The sequence below is a fragment of the Rattus norvegicus genome, chromosome 20 (genome assembly GCF_021556685.1).
Source record: "Rattus norvegicus strain SHRSP/BbbUtx chromosome 20, alternate assembly SHRSP_T2T, whole genome shotgun sequence".
Lineage (NCBI taxonomy): Eukaryota > Metazoa > Chordata > Mammalia > Rodentia > Muridae > Rattus > Rattus norvegicus.
This window is the reverse complement of record NC_141553.1, coordinates 33381527-33399881: the sequence shown is the minus strand read 5'-3', so window position 1 is coordinate 33399881 and position 18355 is coordinate 33381527. Positions and strand designations below refer to the sequence as shown.

At 39.8% G+C, this 18355-nt stretch overlaps 1 protein-coding gene across 1 annotated transcript in view; it reads right to left on the bottom strand.

Annotated features, from left to right (window-relative positions):
• Slc35f1 (solute carrier family 35, member F1) overlaps positions 1-18355 on the bottom strand; it is a 395235-nt gene that overhangs the window by 131911 nt on the left and 244969 nt on the right. Inside the window, 1 exon segment of the mRNA NM_001109338.1 lies at positions 10121-10296. Coding sequence (NP_001102808.1) covers positions 10121-10296 — 176 coding nt within the window.

Sequence of the window (18355 nt, the reverse complement as noted above, 5' to 3'; positions counted from 1 at the left end):
GTGCAAGAGACCAGAGACATTGTCTCCCTAGAGCTGGATTTCCACGTGGTTGTGTGACACCAGATGTGAGTTCTGGGCCTCACATCTGAGCCTACTGAGAAAGAAGTATTATTCAACCACTGATCTACATCTGCAGTCCCCAAAAGTCTAACTGAGTAGACTTATGGAGATACAAATTTGAAGCTATATATTTTCTTCAAATATGGGATACCTTCCTCTAAACCGTTGATTAGTTAAGCCCCAGAGACTCCCAAACATTATACCACATTGTCTTTGTTCCTTGCTTCCCACTTGGATTTGATCGTAAGACCCTATTGCTTAAGACACTGCCCACTTATGTCTTAGGACATAGAAAAATCACTGTTGGGGCTTAGTTGGAAGCTTCCTCCCTATTAGCTAGCTGTCACAGAGTCAAAGGGCAGTTTTTAGGCTGCTAAATAAGGAAAGACATGAAAAGGCTTATCTGATTGTGAATTCTATCAGCTTATATTTCTAATCACCAGGCACAGTGTGCCCGCCAGTGCAATAGTGGATGATCAGTATGGGGATAGCTAACTGCTTTCTGATGGGATTTGAAGTCTACTCAGTGGAATGGAACTCATGGCTGGTATTGCAAACCTGCTCAACAGCCATGGCATCACTTGGGCTGCGACATGACCAAGAAGTGACATACAATGATTGTGTTATTAAATCCCCTCCAGCTACTAATGCTGCTACTCAAAGGTAAGTGCCATAGCCAGCCTTAATCAGAGAAGTTTCTTACTGTGATGGGTTAGTTGTTAATGCAAAACTGGACAAAATGCCAAGACTAAGTGACGGTTGAGTGTTTGGTCCTAAGTAGAAGACTAATACCAACACCCCCAAGGCTCAAGGACCGTAGACAGTTGGCAGGGAAAAAGAATGTAAATTCCAGAGGACAGCGAGATATATAGTAAAAGCATGTCTTCTGCACACAGCATAGCTGTTATGGTCATGACTTCTTCTCAGCGGTGGGTCTTTACATAAGACTTAAAGAAACTTAGGCCCATCAACATATCGTAGGTGAAGGGAGGAGGGTCATGGAGACCTTATATCTCTCTGAAGACCCATACCAGTTGCCCACTCTTTCAGGTGTGTGTGTGTGTGTGTGTGTGTGTGTGTGTGTGTGTGTGTGATTTTCTTCAGTAATATGCAGCCACAAATAAGTTGCATTTACTCTAGTGAAGAACCTCACTCTGAATTTTAATTTAATTGAACTCAGAAAAGGTCTCAACCATAATTGTTTAAAAGAATATATTTTTAAATTTTAATTTTTTAAATGATGTGTATGTGTGCATGTTTGTGTGTGGGTGTGTACATGAAAGTGCAAGGGCTCAAAGAGGCCAGAGATATTGGATCCCTAGAAATGCTCTGGCAAGAACCTAAATAAAGTCAGTGACTTCCATACAAAGTAAGTCATGAAATTTTGAAGAGGACTTGTCAATTTCAGGGGGAGAGGCAGACTTGAGAAGGGTATTGGGGAGGAAAAACTGACTAAATTCGTTATATAACTCCATTCATTATATAAATGTATGTAACTGTTTTAAATGACTGCAGAAAAGATTCACTCACGGGACGCTCACGTAAACATTTCTTTTTTTTTTTTTAAACCAATAGTTTAGTAAAAAGAAGGAGCAGGTAGCAACATTTTATGGAGAAAATGTAAACAGAATTAAACAACAAAACCGCACCCCTACTAACTAGAAAAACAATGTTAAGTTTAAGTTAAAGGAAAAGAGTTTTAATCAAATAATCACAAATAACACATTAATGTAATCAAATGCACAAAGAGGCATCATTCTTTACTCTAAGATATAGAGCTATTTTAATTTTTTTCTAAGGAAAATATATCTCAAGAAAGCTTAAAGAAAAAAGACATTCTTAGAAATGATTGATTAGGAAGCTAGAAGTGAAAGGTAGTGATGCTTATGTTCTGTCATGGAATTATTAAATAAAACATGAGGAGAAGCAGCATAGGCTCTGAATGTTCTTGTATTAGGAGTTATTTTCTTTATGCTTTTCTTAATGTAGGTCACTGCAGACACTTTCTGACTCTGGTGCACAGCACCCCCTCCCCCCCAATTTTCATGTATTGCATTTAAACGTGTCAAATTACGTGATCTTCCCCCTGCTCCTCAGAAGCCTCAAAAATAGAATCCAGTGAGCAGGAACATTCATAAAATGCACAGGCAGGGGATTCTGATCGGAAGATCATCGCAATGCAATTCTAATCCTGGGAGGGGTAAAAAGTCATTTTCTCCTGCAGATCTCATGCAGCAGCCTGCAATGGTGCCTGCGTGAGTCCCAACTGCTGAGTCTTTTGATTTAATGAAAACTTCAGGGAAGCAATTCCGTTCACTTCAGGGATGGCTTTGTTCCTCCATTATGATTCGATTTTAATGAGAAAGATGATTGTGAGGATAAACTCTATTCCTCTGAATTTTTACACTAATTACATACAAAGCACTGGTTTGGCAGGAGGGGACTTATCTGCTTCAGGCAATACAGTTATCATCTTGTAACCGCCCTTCAATCTCCCACATGAGCCCTGCAGCTTCGTGCCAGGAATGAGTATTGCTTTTTGCCAGCTCTCAACATGGAAAGATTAATGCTTAAAGATTTCCCGAATTAACAGTCAACATGGACTCCCGATACAACAGGGACACAATCCCTTCCTGCAAGCTTAGATGCTGTTGGGAATGAACGAACCAAAGGGGTACTCATTAAGGAAGTATTTAGCATGAGGAAAGCAGGGGGAGGGGATATATAAAAACATGCGTGTGAATTTACATGAGGATTCATTAAACGGAGAAGATGGCATTGCATATTCTTATCCATTTCTTTCAGTCTGAAAGTCATTTATTGGGCTGATACGGAGAGCTCTATGTACAACACTGTATTTGTGATTATGCACTGCGGTGTAAATATGATGTCTTATATTGAGTGCTCTAAATATTATTAAGAGTGTGGGATGCTCTATTTGCTGCAAATTTATCGTGTAAACACTGTATATACGTGGAACTTGTGTACTTGGCACTATTTGATGCGTGGCTTGAAGCTTGATTGATCAAGTTGCTTGGTATTCCAGAAGGATGCCACAATGAAGGGTGACGCTTTCAACAGCATTTCCTGATACCCGTGTGTAACCTGAAGAATAGCCACATATTGGAAACTCCACAATATAGTCTTCCACCCAGGTGACTACAGTGTGGCCTACAGTTAGGCTATTTTCTCTTTTCCATCAAGTATAATTTAGACACAGTAAACCTCATCTCTTTAAGTATATGGTTTGAAGAGTCTCGACAGACGTATACACTTATACGATGCCTGTTACAATTGAAACGCAGGGAACACATTGAGCCAAAGGTGTCCTTGGTGGCTTTAGCAGCCTGCCCTCACTCTCAGTCTCCACCCACTGTGGATATACTTCTGTCATTATTATTTTGCTTTCTCCAAAACCTCATATAACAATACAGCATGCGGTTACCCAGAGCATCCAGTTCTGCACTTAGCATATTTTAACTATTTTATTGAAAATAGTTAATATTGCTATAGGAATGGGTACCTTATTTCTTTCTTAGGAAGTGGTAATGGATTATATAAACTCGTTACAGTATTTATTTATTTATTTATTTATTTATTTATTTATTTATTGTGTTGTATGTATAGATGTGAGTGTAGGCACGTGTGTGTTATGCTGTGTATGTGGTAGACAGAGTAAAACCTGAAGGAGATGGTTTTGTTCTTCTACAAAGTGAGCTCCGGGGAAGAATTCAAGTCATCAGGCTTCTGTGGAAAATGCCTTTATCCTGTGAACCAACTCACTGGCCCCTAAAACTAACCCCAACTGCTCCTTGCTTTTCTTTGAGGTGGCACCTTGCTACACAGCTCTGACTAGCACGAGAGTCATCCTTTAGCCTAAGATGACCTTGAATCTGTGAAATTCTTCTTGACTTAGCCTCGTGAATACTGGGATCACTGGTGTACGACACCACAAGCGGCTTTTCCTCCCCCTCTATAAACTAATGAGCACTCAGGTTTCTGTTTTTGTTGCTGTTTTTATAGGTTTTTATAGTCTCTAAAAGCAAGCCACATGTGCATACATGTTGGTGTATCAATGTTACGCTGTCATTTCTTTTAGGAAGAGAATAACTGTTGGATCATATAAGAAGTGTATGTTTAAATTTATGAGCAAATGCCAAACTGTATTCAGAAGTAGTGTGGCCAGTTTGCACTTCCACAGGTGTTCTATGGAGAATGGCATGACAGGCAGCTTTGCTAGACGTGGGCTCTAACTTTTTGTGTGTAATTTTCCTGTCAGTTTCCTACTAGCATGGTATTTGCTTGCTCAAACGTAAGCCTGTTTTGTTCCTCACTGTGACAGTGTTAAGTGTTTCTCAAGGGTCATCTACAAGGATTCATCTCAGAAACCCCTCGGGTACAAACTTTCTATACCACAGTGACTACAACTTTCCAGTCACACTTAAGAAACAAAAAACAATGTGACCTGACAAGGAGTAGGCATGGAAGTTTGCCAGGTAATTTACTACAAGGGAGAACTGAAGAGAGTCCAATAAAAATCACCTCACTAGTCTTAGGGAATTGATGATGTTAGTTTCCCCGTGGCTCCCAGGAGATGTATGATTCCATATTTACATTCTCCATGTGCTCTTTTACCCTGCCAACCTGAGGCACTCCCTCCTCTTCAGCGCCTTAGTAAGGTTTATCTGGGGAGTTGGGAAATGAGTGTGCACTGAAGTCTCCTTGGTCTTCTGGTCTGAGAAAACCTTGTATCTTTTGCTTTAATTCATGTCTTTTTGCTTTGGTTTGGGATTGGGACCACCTGTGGTGAACACTAAAAATATCCTAATGCACTCAAGGGTAGAGATTCCCAAATGTAGAGAAGAACCAGAACCTTCTGATTTGAGAGATCCTTAGTCAATGCCAGAGTCTGGCATACTGCAAGACGCAGACGTTTAAGTTGCCAAGATTTCTTCTGCCAAGAACCCTGTTTCACTGAATATGACCTTCTGAACTATTTTTTCTAACTACATGAATATTTAAAGACTTGCTTATGGATGTTATATTCGTACTTTTGGAGACTCATTTCATTTTCATGCTTGCACAAAGCAAGAGATGATAGAAAATATCCAAAAGTCTATCTGCAAGAATTTTCAGGAAAGCAAGATATGAGATGTTTATTGAATTGCTTTAGCCAGAAGATTGTTATTGTTATTATTATTATTATTATTATTAAATATTAGATGAGCTTAAATAAATACTCTTCAGTGAAAAATCAACCCTTATAAGGATTGTTATGAGGAATACTGAAGGGATACCCCAGGCTTCTATATAGTGGTACGCCCTTTGGGTTCTATTATATTTCCATGCCCTTTTCCATACTGTGGCTGCAGGAAGAACACAGGCTATGAACCTGCTTTTGCTTTTGCTGAGCGTCCTGTCTTTACCGCGCTGTCTTCATTTGCTTTAGTTAGACACATATGTAGAAAACTGGTAGTAATCAAATTGACTTCATCCATTAAGCAGGGAGCACTGAAAGCAGACATGGAAAACAGTAAGAAATGACTATAGACAAAAAGCTGATGATAAACATTTCCTCGTTAGGGAAGGCATCTGGTTCACTTTTGATTTTAAAATCCAGTCATATTTCTTGCTTCTGTATCACGAAAGCAAGAGCACAACTTTAGTTGAGCTGAAGACTGCCCTCCCTTGTTGCACAGTGTTTGCCTTTTTGTGTCTTTTGGTTTTTGGATTTCAGCTAGAGTTACCTGAAATTTTAAGAAAGGAGGAACTATGCAGGGATGAAGGAGCGTTTCAAGTAATTCGTAGGCAGATAATCAGGTGTGAAGCCTCACTCGAAGCATCCTTTGCTTCCTTAGTTATATTCTCAAGAGCCTTAATTTGGACATAGAGCATGGACTTCTTGAATGTCTGGTGTTTCTTTATGGATGCATTTTCATTTCCTAACTATTTCTCAGTGGGGTTAATGTAAGGGTACTTTCAGTTGTCCTTTACTCCCCAAACTGGATATATTGGTGGACATTGCAATTTTGAACTAAACGTCATTCTCTGGAGTTTTATCACTGAAGTGCTCTGTTAGAAACAGTAGAATCTTCAACTCCAGAGACAAATGAAAGAGAGCAGAGCTTCAACCTTTCAGGCCACACAACACTTACATATTCTCAGGATTTCCATTGTGACAACCTTAGTTTTAGAACCTGTCTGAGTGCCATGACAGTGATCTGTTATAAAAATACAGCCAGGAAACTGCTTCCTCTCAGCGGTCCAAGGCATACACATATGGCCAATGTGGAAGCCTAACTGGGTAGATGATATTTGTGCTAGGAGAGATGCGAATGCCAGCACTTGATCTGACCTGCAGGCTTTGAGGAGCACTGAGAAAGGAGGGGTGGCTGTAAGGGGTCCTCCCCTGCGCGCAGACTTCCCATTTCCTCTGTGTTACTCGGTTATTCCAAGTGTTGAGGTGCCTGAACAGAAAAGTTATGATGCTTCCAACATATTAAAGGGACACAGCATGTACTAAATTAATGGAATTAGGGCACTGATTTTCAGATGTTGGCTAAATACCAGTGTATGTGAGTAAACATCAAACACAGATACTCGAGCAAGGTCAGTGGTCATCCAGCGTGACAGTAAACAGAAAGAGAAAGAAAGAAAGAAAGAAAGAAAGAAAGAAAGAAAGAAAGAAAGAAAAAAAGAAAGAAAGAAAGGAAGGAAGGAAGGAAGGAAGGAAGAAAGAAAGAAAGAAAGAAAGAGAAAAAGGAAGGAAGGAAGGAAGGAAGGAAGGAAGGAAGGAAGGAAGGAAGGAACCTCCAAAAAGAGCACTGCACTGTGAGAACTGGTTCCCCCACTCACTGGGAAGACAGTATTTCCTACTCTTTCCTTTTAAAGGGCCTCCATATTCCTTCCCAGTCTTCAGCCTCTGCCTTCCCCACACTGACGCACCTATCACATTGTCTGTATGACTCTCTTCTGATCTCATTACTCCATCCCACCACACTGTACACCCCATGCTACTTTCTTGTTCAGGATTGTCAAATTCAAGAAACACAAATGTCTCCTTTTATTCTAAAGCAGTGGTTCTTAACCTGTAGACCATGGCCCCCTTGGAGGTCAAATGCCCTTTTTGCAGGGGTCACATATCAGATACCTTGCATAGTATAGCATATGTTTACATTACAATCCATAATAGTAGCAACATTACAGTTATGAAGTAGTAAGGAAAATAATCGTACAGTTGGAGGTCACCACAATATGAGGAACTGTATGAAAGGGTTGTAGTTTTAGGAAGGTTGAGAAGTACTATAAAGGTTGCTTATCCCTCCCTCCTCCTCCAAATTTCACAAAAAGAGGCTCTGCTATAGTGGCTATTCCCAGTTGTCAACTTGACTATATCTAGAATGAACTACAATCAGAATTGGAAGGCTTATCTTTGATTCTGATCTTGAGGCTAAGAGATACAAGTTTCTGACCTGGATCTCATTATGGAGGTCTTGAGGCAAAGTGGCTGTGAATCCCAAGAGCTTAAGGCAAGGAGATCTCTGAGTTCAAGGTCACCTGGGACAAAGCAAGTCCCAGATCCAGGCGTGGTGGGACACACCTTCTGCTGGAGACTTACATAAGGACATTGGAAGAAGGAAGAGTCTCTCTTTTTCACCTGTCCCCCTGCCTAGTGGGACTAAGTCACCGCTAGATCCTTGGACTTCCATTCACAGCTGCTGCTGATTTTGTTGGGGAGTTGGACTACAGACTGTAAATCATCAACCAATTCTCTTACTATACAGAGACTACCCATAAGTTCTGTGACTCTAGAGAACCCTGACTAAGACACCTGCTCTTCTAGCAATAGCTGGTCACAGCCTCTATCTTTTTCTAGTAGCTTTATAAAATTTTGGATGGTATATTTCCTGGCTTTGAAGAAGTAAGAAGGGCTAAGTTCCATACACTGTCATTGACAATTACAAATATTTATTATAAGTGGCATTTTTAATATTATTAACACTCTTTTCATACCTTAACTTTTCTAGCTTCTACATGTAACTATTATAATCATGATTTTCAATTTTTAGTATGCTTGTTCTCCCCACATATAGACTCTTACTTAATCTCTGGACTCTTTGAAAATAACAAAGACCAGAACCCAAAGGGGAGCAACAATTTGCCAATTCAAAATCCAGGGGTGCTTAAAAATCACTGATGAGGAATTTGCCATCGTCATACAAACATTCTTTTCAGTACTGAACTATTGAGAATTTATTTGACCCCATTATTCTTAATTATACTCCTTATATTAGGTTAAATAATACCAGTGCTTTGATTTTGATTCAAGCTCACATCAAGTGAGTTTTACATTCATCCCTTGCCTCTCCTTTTCTGATTCATTCCCACAGTTTCTCTGAAACGAGTTACTAATTGTATGCCTCTCTCATTGCCTCACTTCCTGGAGTCTTTTCCTTGCCTGGGGCGCCACCATTCAAGACACTTATATCATTCAAATTCACCGGTTTCTGACTCACACTGAGGACACTAAGACTTAGTGTCTAGAACTCTTGTAGACTGGCAGTTTATTCTTAACCATCATTACAGCTGTTAATGTCAAAGGCTCTAAAAAAACAAAACAAAACAAAACCCAAGTAACATCAACTTGGGGAAAGCAAATTAAATTAGCTTCTAATATATTTTCAACAACTAGAAAAATCAATTGAGTATGAGTGTGGTAATGTTCCGTGTGTGTGTGTGTGTGTGTGTGTGTGTGTGTGTGTGTGCGCGCGCGCGCGCACGCGCGCATGTGCATGTATGTTGGGGGTTATTTACTCATGTGCTGTGTTTGTGTGTATAAATAGGTAAGCATACATGTGCACATGCACATGCATGTGTGTATGCACACAAATACCAGAGATTGACATCAGGCAGCACTCTTAACTACTCCCCAGCTTAACTGATAAGACAGAGTGGAGCTTGTCAGTCTTGCTCACCCAGCTGCATAGAGAGCTCCAGGATCTGCCTGTCTCTGTTTTCCCAGTGGTGGGGTCCAGATGCATGCTGCTTTGCTCAGAATTTTAAGTAGGTTCTGGGCCCCTGAATTCATGTTCTCAGACTTGCAAGGCAAAGTCTTGAACAACCAAGCCATCCCCAACCTCAGCCACCTTCATTCTCTTCTCTTCTAAGACGAAGCCTACTATTGGCTAAGTTTTTACACCTGAGCAGTATTATTTTAGACAGAACTCCAAATAAGGATATGGAAGGATTAAATACCAATAGTTCTTATGAAAGTTTCAAAAAGTGTATTTATTGAACTAACATGTCTAGCAAGATACATGCTTTTTTGGTTATTAACATATGTGATTGTTTTCAAAGCTACTAATGGTTTTTTTATTATTTATTTTTTCAATGGATCCTGATCAACAGCTACAATTTAGGGGAAAATCTGGAGCTTTTTCTAGGGTCCCAGACAAAAGGTTTATTACTAAGTTTGACAGTGTAGTAGGGGGCTTTAAAAAGAGCCTCTGACCCCACCCACATAATCTTTATTAGACGCACTCTTACAAAAGGCATTTTCTCTTATTGACTCTTGGAAAGGTTGTTTTCATTATTTTATTTCTTTAATATTTAAAACATGTGGCTATCTATGGGAGTCGCCCTTTCTTTCATTCCTTTTATGGTGTGGGCTCAAGCTGTTCATTTTCATACTTGTGTCACTTCCCCCAAAGAACCTACACTTGTCTGTAGTCCCCTCAGACAGCTCAGGGCTGGCACGGTTAGGAGAGTTGATTAGGCCTGTTCCGAGTTTCAGGTGGTGCTCTATTTAGATTCATTGAGAGGATCAAAACCCTTATCAGGAACTCAAAGGCATGAATAGTTGTACTTTTCTGCAGTGCGTACAGCTCCTGCTTGTTGCTGAATTCACACAATGTACGTCTCTGTGTGGTATTACTGCAAAATAGCAAAGCGAGACCTGGAAATTCGAATCTTCTTACTGACAAATGATAAAATGTCTAGTCAATGGCTCATAGTCTATGTGTTTGTAAAAGTCATGTTCCTGGGATTAGGGGCAACTCACCTTGTCGGACAGCTAGGGTGGTGGTGTAGACCAAGAAGAGGAGGATGTAGTTCAGAAAGCTCTGGAAGACTGGTGTGTTTGCATGAAAATCTTCTGCCAGGTATTTGCTGGTCAAGCCAATTCCACAAACAAGAAGGGATAGCACTTGGCCCAAAGCCACAGAGATTAACATCTCCCTAAGAAATGAAGCAAAACACAGCAACATCAGCAGGGTATCAGTGGAAACACTGGCAGTTAAATCCATTGGTAATTCACAGCAGACACTGAGTTCAAGGCACTGGATACCATGTATTGTAACCCATTGCGGCAGTGCTAAGGAACTGTACAATTATTACGGAGGCCTTAGAGAGATGGAAACTAACTCTTTACATGGGTAATTAACTTGCTCACAGAACTCATCGTGAGGCTAAAGCAAAACCAGGTTATGAGGTTGAGTCTCAGCCTGCGAACCTGGCTTCCTTCCAGTCACTGTACTCCAGAAACCGTTGAGGAAAGGGAATATCATCTTGAAGCTTAGCACAGCATGTGGACTAGTGATGCCGAGAGTGTGCCCAACCCAGCGGGCAGAAATAGATTCCAGCATCAACTTTGTGTATAATTAATTAATAATGGGGGATCCAGACACTCTTGACTGAGAAAGGGGGCCACGTCTAGCGTCCTTCTAAACTCTGGAACTCTGTTCTAAGAAGCTTTATTCGGGTCTTTATTCTCAGTTTCTTAAGTTACAATTGCCTATATATTAAAGCCATTATTCCTGAAATAGATTCGGGACTGTGGTAGTATAATAATTATGCAAATATTTTCATTGCCGTTTTCATAGGCAGTGCTCTTGCAGACTACTGAAGCGGGGACTGGAGGCAAGAGTCAAAGTGTTCAGTTTCCATGGAAATGAAATGCCCACATAAGCTTTGTAGTCATACACACACACACACACACACACACACACACACACACACACACACACTCCTACTCCAACACAGGAAAGCGTCTGGAAACAGGAGGCGGACTTCGCTCTGAAAGTTTCTCCTGACCTTTGTGGTGTATTTGTAGAAGCAGCAATATAAAATGTGAAAGCTGTGGTATAAACACAAAGACTTTAAGCAGAGGATATGTGATATTATATATTTCTTCCTCCAAGGATTTCTTCTCCCATGGCAGACACAAGTCCATTTTTTTTTCTGGATGGAACACGGATCTATTTCTCCTTTTTTGGAAGCTAGATTAATCTAGCCTTGCTTTGATCCCTAGAGTGCAGAGAAGGTGAAGCCACAAGCCTTCTGGGCCCAGCCTTTGAGAAGTTTTGCTGCATTTATGTTTTCCTACTAGGAAACAGCTTCTCAGTAAGGAGCCTTAGATGTGCTATTGAATATGAGAAACTCCCGGGAAATAAAGAGAGAAACCCAGGCAGCCTTTGTGTCAAGTATGTGAGTGAGGGATTGGGATTCTCCTGCCTCCATCATACCAGGCCAGCCTACACACAGGAGAAGAGGTGAGGGGTCCCTGGAGACTGTGGCTCAACTTGGAAAATTATGAGAAAAATGAAATGTTTCTTTGGGGCATGCAGGTTTCCAAGAAAGGGGCAACAGAAGGCTGGAAGGAAGCTCTGAATGTTCTCTCTCCAGTGGCCTCTGATCTGTTGGCTCCTGCCTCTCCAGCCCCATGGCATTCCTTCATGATGGCAGAGTGAAGATGGCAATGGAACAGTGGGTCTCTCTGCTCGTATTCCTTTGAGAACGTCCATCACCCCCTTTCCAGCCTGACTCCTATTCATTTGTTCCCCAAATCTTGGCTCTTTTGTCACTGGCTTCGAGAGGGCTTCCTGCTCCCTTTCCCTCAGGATGCATCTTATTTATTATTTTTATTACCTCATTGTCTTGTAATTACTACTTGCTTGTTTGTCTAGTCTGTTGTGCCTTTGGATTTTGACATTTTAAGTTTCCTGAGTATACCTGCAGCAGGATAACACCATTCAGAGGACCATGAAATGGAAGGCACAAAAGACAACCATGGGCTAAGTATAAGCAACACTGAGTGTGTAAGAATATCAGCGCTAGAGCTAGGGGTCTCCGCTGAATTCAAGGCCAACTCTGTTCTACAGGACAGGTTCCAGGACAGCCATGGCTGCACAGAGAAACCCTGTCTCAAAGGGGAAAAAAAGAATAGCACAGCTTTTTAAAAAGATCAACAGGCTTGAGAATAGTAGAGCACATACTTAGGATGGGCAAGGTCTTGGGTTCAGTACTCAATGCTACAAAAGAAATAAAAAATGAACACCTCCCCCTTGTCAACTGAAAAAAGAAGTAAAAAATTCAAATAACCTGAGAGATTTGTAAAGTGTTTTTTTTAAAGATTAGGAATAATGTAATATGGTTTGTTATGACATTATGATGCACATCTGTTTTTCTTGGCCTTCCAACCCCCTCTACCCCTCCATTTTCCTGTCCTCCACTCTCTGATCTTCCCTCCTCTGAAACACTATTTTCATCCTACGTGTATTTCACCACCATTTTCTGTCATCCCCAATCCTTTCTCTGCTTTTCCAATAATTAATTTATTTATATTTCATGTTCATTCATGTTTTGTCTGCATGTATGTCTCTACATGCAGCTCAAAGGTACTGGATCCCTGAAACTGGAGTTACCAGAAATTATGAGCTGCCTGTCATGCGGGTGCTGGGGATTAAACCCAGGACCTCTGGAAGAGCAGCCAGTGCTCTTAACCACTGAGCCATCTCTCCAGTCCTAGCCCCCCCATCAGTTCTTAACCCCCATCAACATTCTTTTTTCTAGTTTTGTGTAATCCTCACAAACCATATATATATATATATATATATATGTATATATATATATATACACACACATATATATATATATATTCCTACATGTGACAGAAACATACTATTGTCACTCCATATTTGAGATATTTGGGTTGACACAATACTTTCCAGCACCATCCATTTTGTTATAAGTGTTCTGATTTTATTTTTATATAAATACTACAATTTGTTATCCATTTTGCTGTTGATAGGCACCTAGTCTCATTCTATCTCTTAGCTGTTGTACTTAAAGCAGCAATGAACATGGATGCACAAGTGTCTCTGTGGTATGTTGTGGTATAATTAAAAACGGGCATGACTGGTTCCCGCCAGTTCCCACTCCACTTGGATCTGTGCGCTCCGGTGTTTCTGTCAGCCGCTTTCACACACTGTGCCCTTGGCTGGTCGTTACTACACCTGACCCACACATCACATTCTGCAGGCCATGCTAGCGTGACCCCATGCCACTCTAGCCTCAAGCATTCTATAGCCCAGCATGGCTTCCTGCCACGGACTCTGCTCACACTCCCAACGACCCAGCGAAGTAATGGCTCAGCAAACTGTCCCCAAAACCAGATGTATATGTTCATTACTCAATGTATAATACATCCACACAATCAATTTACAACCAATTGATAAGGATATAAACCGCCCACCTAGATAAGATATAGTTTGCTCATCTAGACACACAAAACCCTGTACACATCCATCCCTTAAGAAGAGTCATAACAACCTGTAAATGTGCAGAGAGAAGCTTAACATCTGCCTCCATGTTCTCTCGGCTGCTCTCTCCCTCACTTCTGTCTTCTCTCCTCTCTAATACTTTTCTCCCGCCCATCCTTCCTTCTCACCCAATGACAGGCCTCGTTCTATCACGTAACCTGCCTTCACCTGCATAATGACATCAACCTACAGTGGTTGGACTTAGAGTCCTTTAGATGTATATACATACACGAGCGCTGTAGGTGGGTCATATAGGATTTCTATATTTCGTGTGTGTTTTTGAGAAATCTCCATGCTTATTTCCATAATGATTTCACTTATTTACATTTCCACCAGCAAGGAAAGGGGATTTCCTTTTCCTCACATCCTCACCAGCATTTGTTCATTTTCTTGAGGTCAACTTTTTTGACAGAAGTAAAATGGAGTCTCAAACGTTTATTACTTTGTATTTCCCACATAGCTAGAGTGTTGAACACCTTTAAAAACATCTATTGGCTAATTGTGCTGGTGCCACTACGTGAACTGAATCCTCATCCTCTTCCTGTTCTTCCTCCTTCTCTTCTACTTCCTCTTGTTTCTTTTATTCCTCCTCTTCCTCATCCCTTTTCCTCCACCTCTACTCCCTCTTCTCTCCTCTCTCCTCCTCCTGTGCCTCCTGTTGCTTTTTCTTTGATACCGCTTGTTCTGCGGTCAAGGATGACCTGGAATTTCCAATCCTCCGTAGTTTAGATGTGCTAACATATCCAGGAGTTTTGTTTGTTTGTTTGTTTGTTTGTTTGTTTTCCACAGTGCTGAGAATCAAATTCTAGGTATAATTCAAGCTCAGCATGCATTTTGCCAACTGCACTACATCCCTAGTTTCGTATTTCACTCTTAGAGAACGTTCTGTTTGGTTGTTCACTTCACTTCTTGATTGGAGGATTTTTTTTTACAGTTCTTTAGATACTTTAGGTATAAGTCCCCTGCCTGAAATATTGCTGTCAAAGATGTTTTCTCATTCTCTAGCCTGTCACTTTGTTCTGTTAATGGTTTCCTTTGTTGTATAGAAGCCCTTTAATTTCATATAGCCCTATCTGTCAATTCTTATCTTGGGAACCTAGGGTACAGAGAGTTTCCTCAGTGGGATCATTAATGGTGACTACATTGGTAGAAAATGGTGAGGAAAAAAAATGAAAGGCATGCCAACTTTGAAGACTTCTTTGATGATATTTGATCTAATCACCATGTAGCACAACACTAATCATGGTAGATAAATAATTAACTTACAGGAGAATAATAATCCTATGACTGGTAATTCTTGATTATTTGCCTAATATACATACTGAAATGGAGAGATATTGGTAAAGTTACAGCTAGTATATTAAATGGTTGCTTCTGAAGCTGAGTATGCACTAGAGAGTGTTGTGTGGAGTGTCCCTTCTTGTTGGAAAAGAATAAAAAAATACTATGACCTACTTAAATTATAATGATGATGTTTAAGAACTTGGTAGCATCCTGAACCAAATTAGGATACACAAGATTACCAAATACCTACACAGGACAATGAAATTTTAACCTGTCATGTAACTGACTCCAACATATTATAAAAAGCTTTTCTATATGCTGCTTACAAGATGTATAAAATGAACAAGACAAGTCTACCATTGGGAGACCATTTAACCAAACTTTTAACACTGGATTTTCAAGAAGTTTGGTACAAAATAAAGAAATAGAAAGTAAATGGAAATACCAACAATAGTTCATGTTTGTAAAATATTGGGAATAATTTATACAATTTTCTTTAACCCTCAGAAAATCTTATAGAGCAAATGCTGTTATTGTGTCTTTTGATAGATAAGGACCTAAGTCATAGGAAGGTCCACCATCCCAAGGTCACAGAACTGTATATGTGTGTGTGTGTGTATATGTGTATATATATATATGTATATATATATGTGTGTGTGTATGTATATGTGTATATGTATATATAATATATATTTACATATAATTTAAAATTATATATGTGTGCATACATCTATGTTTATATGTATGCATACACTCATATAATTTCAAATTGTTTTAAAAAGAAAGAATATTAGACATTTGGAGAGTAATAAGCCCACAGTCTAAATAGCCTTTGCTGTCAATTTGGGAACAGGATCATGATACATCAGACACAATAGGTGTGTCATTTCTGCCAACATTTTATGCACAATGAGCCCATTGACCCACAGATGTCATCTGACAGGGGTGATGCAATGAAAGTTGGTACATCACTTCCTTGGGTCTTTTACCTACCAAGCAAAATATATTAGACTGTGACATATAAGTTGCAGTAAAAGGCATAAACTGTTTCAAATACCCACTGATATGAGTAGATAACAAAACTTAGTTTATATAATAAAAATTATTAAGGGGAATACATAGATATAAATTGCTTTGTGACCAAATCTTGTATATATTTGAACTAAAAAACAACCTACTACCAAAACACTATGAGCATGATTTCATTTATATGTATGTCTAGGTAACAGAAGTCCACAGAAATCGAAAGTATGTGAGTGGTTACCTAGGGCTAGGAGAATTGAAGAGAGAGGGTTTGACTGACAAAGCTATTTTGCTTTATTTATTTATTTATTTATTTATTTATTTATTTACACTCCAGATTTTATTCCCCTCCTGGTCCACCCCAACCCCAAGGGTTCCACATCCCATGTGATGAAAATGTTCAAACTGAAGTGAGGTTTTAAAAAAATTGAGGATATATTTATGTGCGGTGTTTACTTGTGTGCACACATTCACTTGTGTGCGTTTATATGTGTGCATGTGAAAATGAGAGGTTGGCATCAAGAGACTTCCTTGATGGCACAGAGCTATGTTTCTGAACTTGCTAAACTAGACCAGGATTAAGCTGAAGCTAGGTAAGCATGTCAAGCCCTAAATTCTGAAATACTATGCTGCGTCATCATTAGCTATAAAATTATTCTGTTTTCAGAGAGTATATGGAGCACAGAGCTAACCTAACAGGTTGGTTTTTTGAAACATTTTTCAACAGTAAAGACAAAACCCACAACTAGTCTGACTGACAAGAAATCTTCTGCCAAGGGCCCTGTGATGCGCACCTTCCAACAGGAGGCCAACACAAGCCTACCTTGTTTTGTTAGCTAGACAGAGCTGTAGACTCACCGTGTTGAGTATAGTCTTTCAATTATCAGTCATGTCTTTCAGCCACTGCCAGTCTAACTGAATTGAGAATGCAGAGTACGATTTTATAGGGCATACAATAAACATCATGTGGATGGCAGGAGGGTTGCAATGACTCTCTTACCGGAACAGCTCATGAGTCCATTCTTAACTAAAGGGATCTAGATATCAGAACTACTGGAGCCTGTGTGCTTGAGAGACTTATTAGAGGTATGAAAATAAAATAAATAAGTAAATATAAAACCTCCTAATGCCTAAATGCTCATACTCTAACTCTGACCCCTGTCTTGCCATTTTGCCTCCCTCAAATTCCTTGCTTTCCATTGCTACAGGAAGAATCCATTTGGTGGTGTGTTGCGCAGAAACCTGCCCTGCCCATTGTAGACTCCCTTGAGTTGGTTCCGGACATTATATATTCCTCTTAGGTTTTTCCCTTGCGATTGATCTGTGGTTCCTATACTTAACTCTTTATGGCCCGAAATGCCAACTTGTCTCAAAAGCCTCCCATTGGCCATTCCTGATACCCAATCTGAGTCAAGTGTTCTCAAGTGTGTGTTTCTATTTCTACTCATATTGTCTGTATTGTATTGTCTGTATAGCTCATGAGCTCCCAAGAAGAGAGGAAACTTTAATAATTTCTATGTTCTATTCCTAGAGACTGATGACCTTATGACTGACAGAAGCAGTAGATGTTCATTAAACACAGAGTACAGGTATCGTTGAAGGAGCCAGTATCTATGTGTGGAAAGGGCCAAGTGTTAGAAGGTTGGTAAGATGGTTCCTTATCCTAGATGGAAAAAGTACCAGCAATGAAACAGAAAACACTCTGTTTTTACTGTAGCCCATCTGCCAACTAGAAACTGAGATTAATAAGCTATTTTCTAGTGCATTTCTGAACAAGCCCAGAAAGGTGCTACCTTGCAAAAAAAAATGATGCTAAAAATGGCGCTGGGTGAAATTTTGCAGAGTGAGCTGTTGGTTATGCATGTTGTACATAGAATAGCACAGCAGATGCGGTCTAACGTAGACACATAGTTCCTATAATTTTAGTAGCAGAAATGGAAAAGGAGGCTATGATACACATTTTCATCTGTGTTTGTGCGTTTAAAAGGACATCTCATCCACTTTAAAATGCAGACAGACTAGACAATGAAAAATGCATGAGTCTCAGAAAAAATGGTGCTTCTGAAAGTTGAATATCTGTTACAACAGAGCTCGTACTCATAAATACTGACGTGCCCATTATCAGTAGCATTGCGTTGTGTGAAAGGTACAGAATTTAAAATTGGGGGGTGGGGGATAAGCCTCTGGTACAAGTTAAACATTCAAAATAATAAGATTAAAAATAAAGCGTAAATTCTAATCTGTTTCTTTCAATCATGAGAATATGTTCTTTCAGAAGGTATGAAGAATGTCAGCACAGCGTTACATAATCATATTGCACTGTAATAATTTTTTTTATCATGAGAGTGGAATAATTATACCATCATCTTGAATTAGAACAAATCAACCTC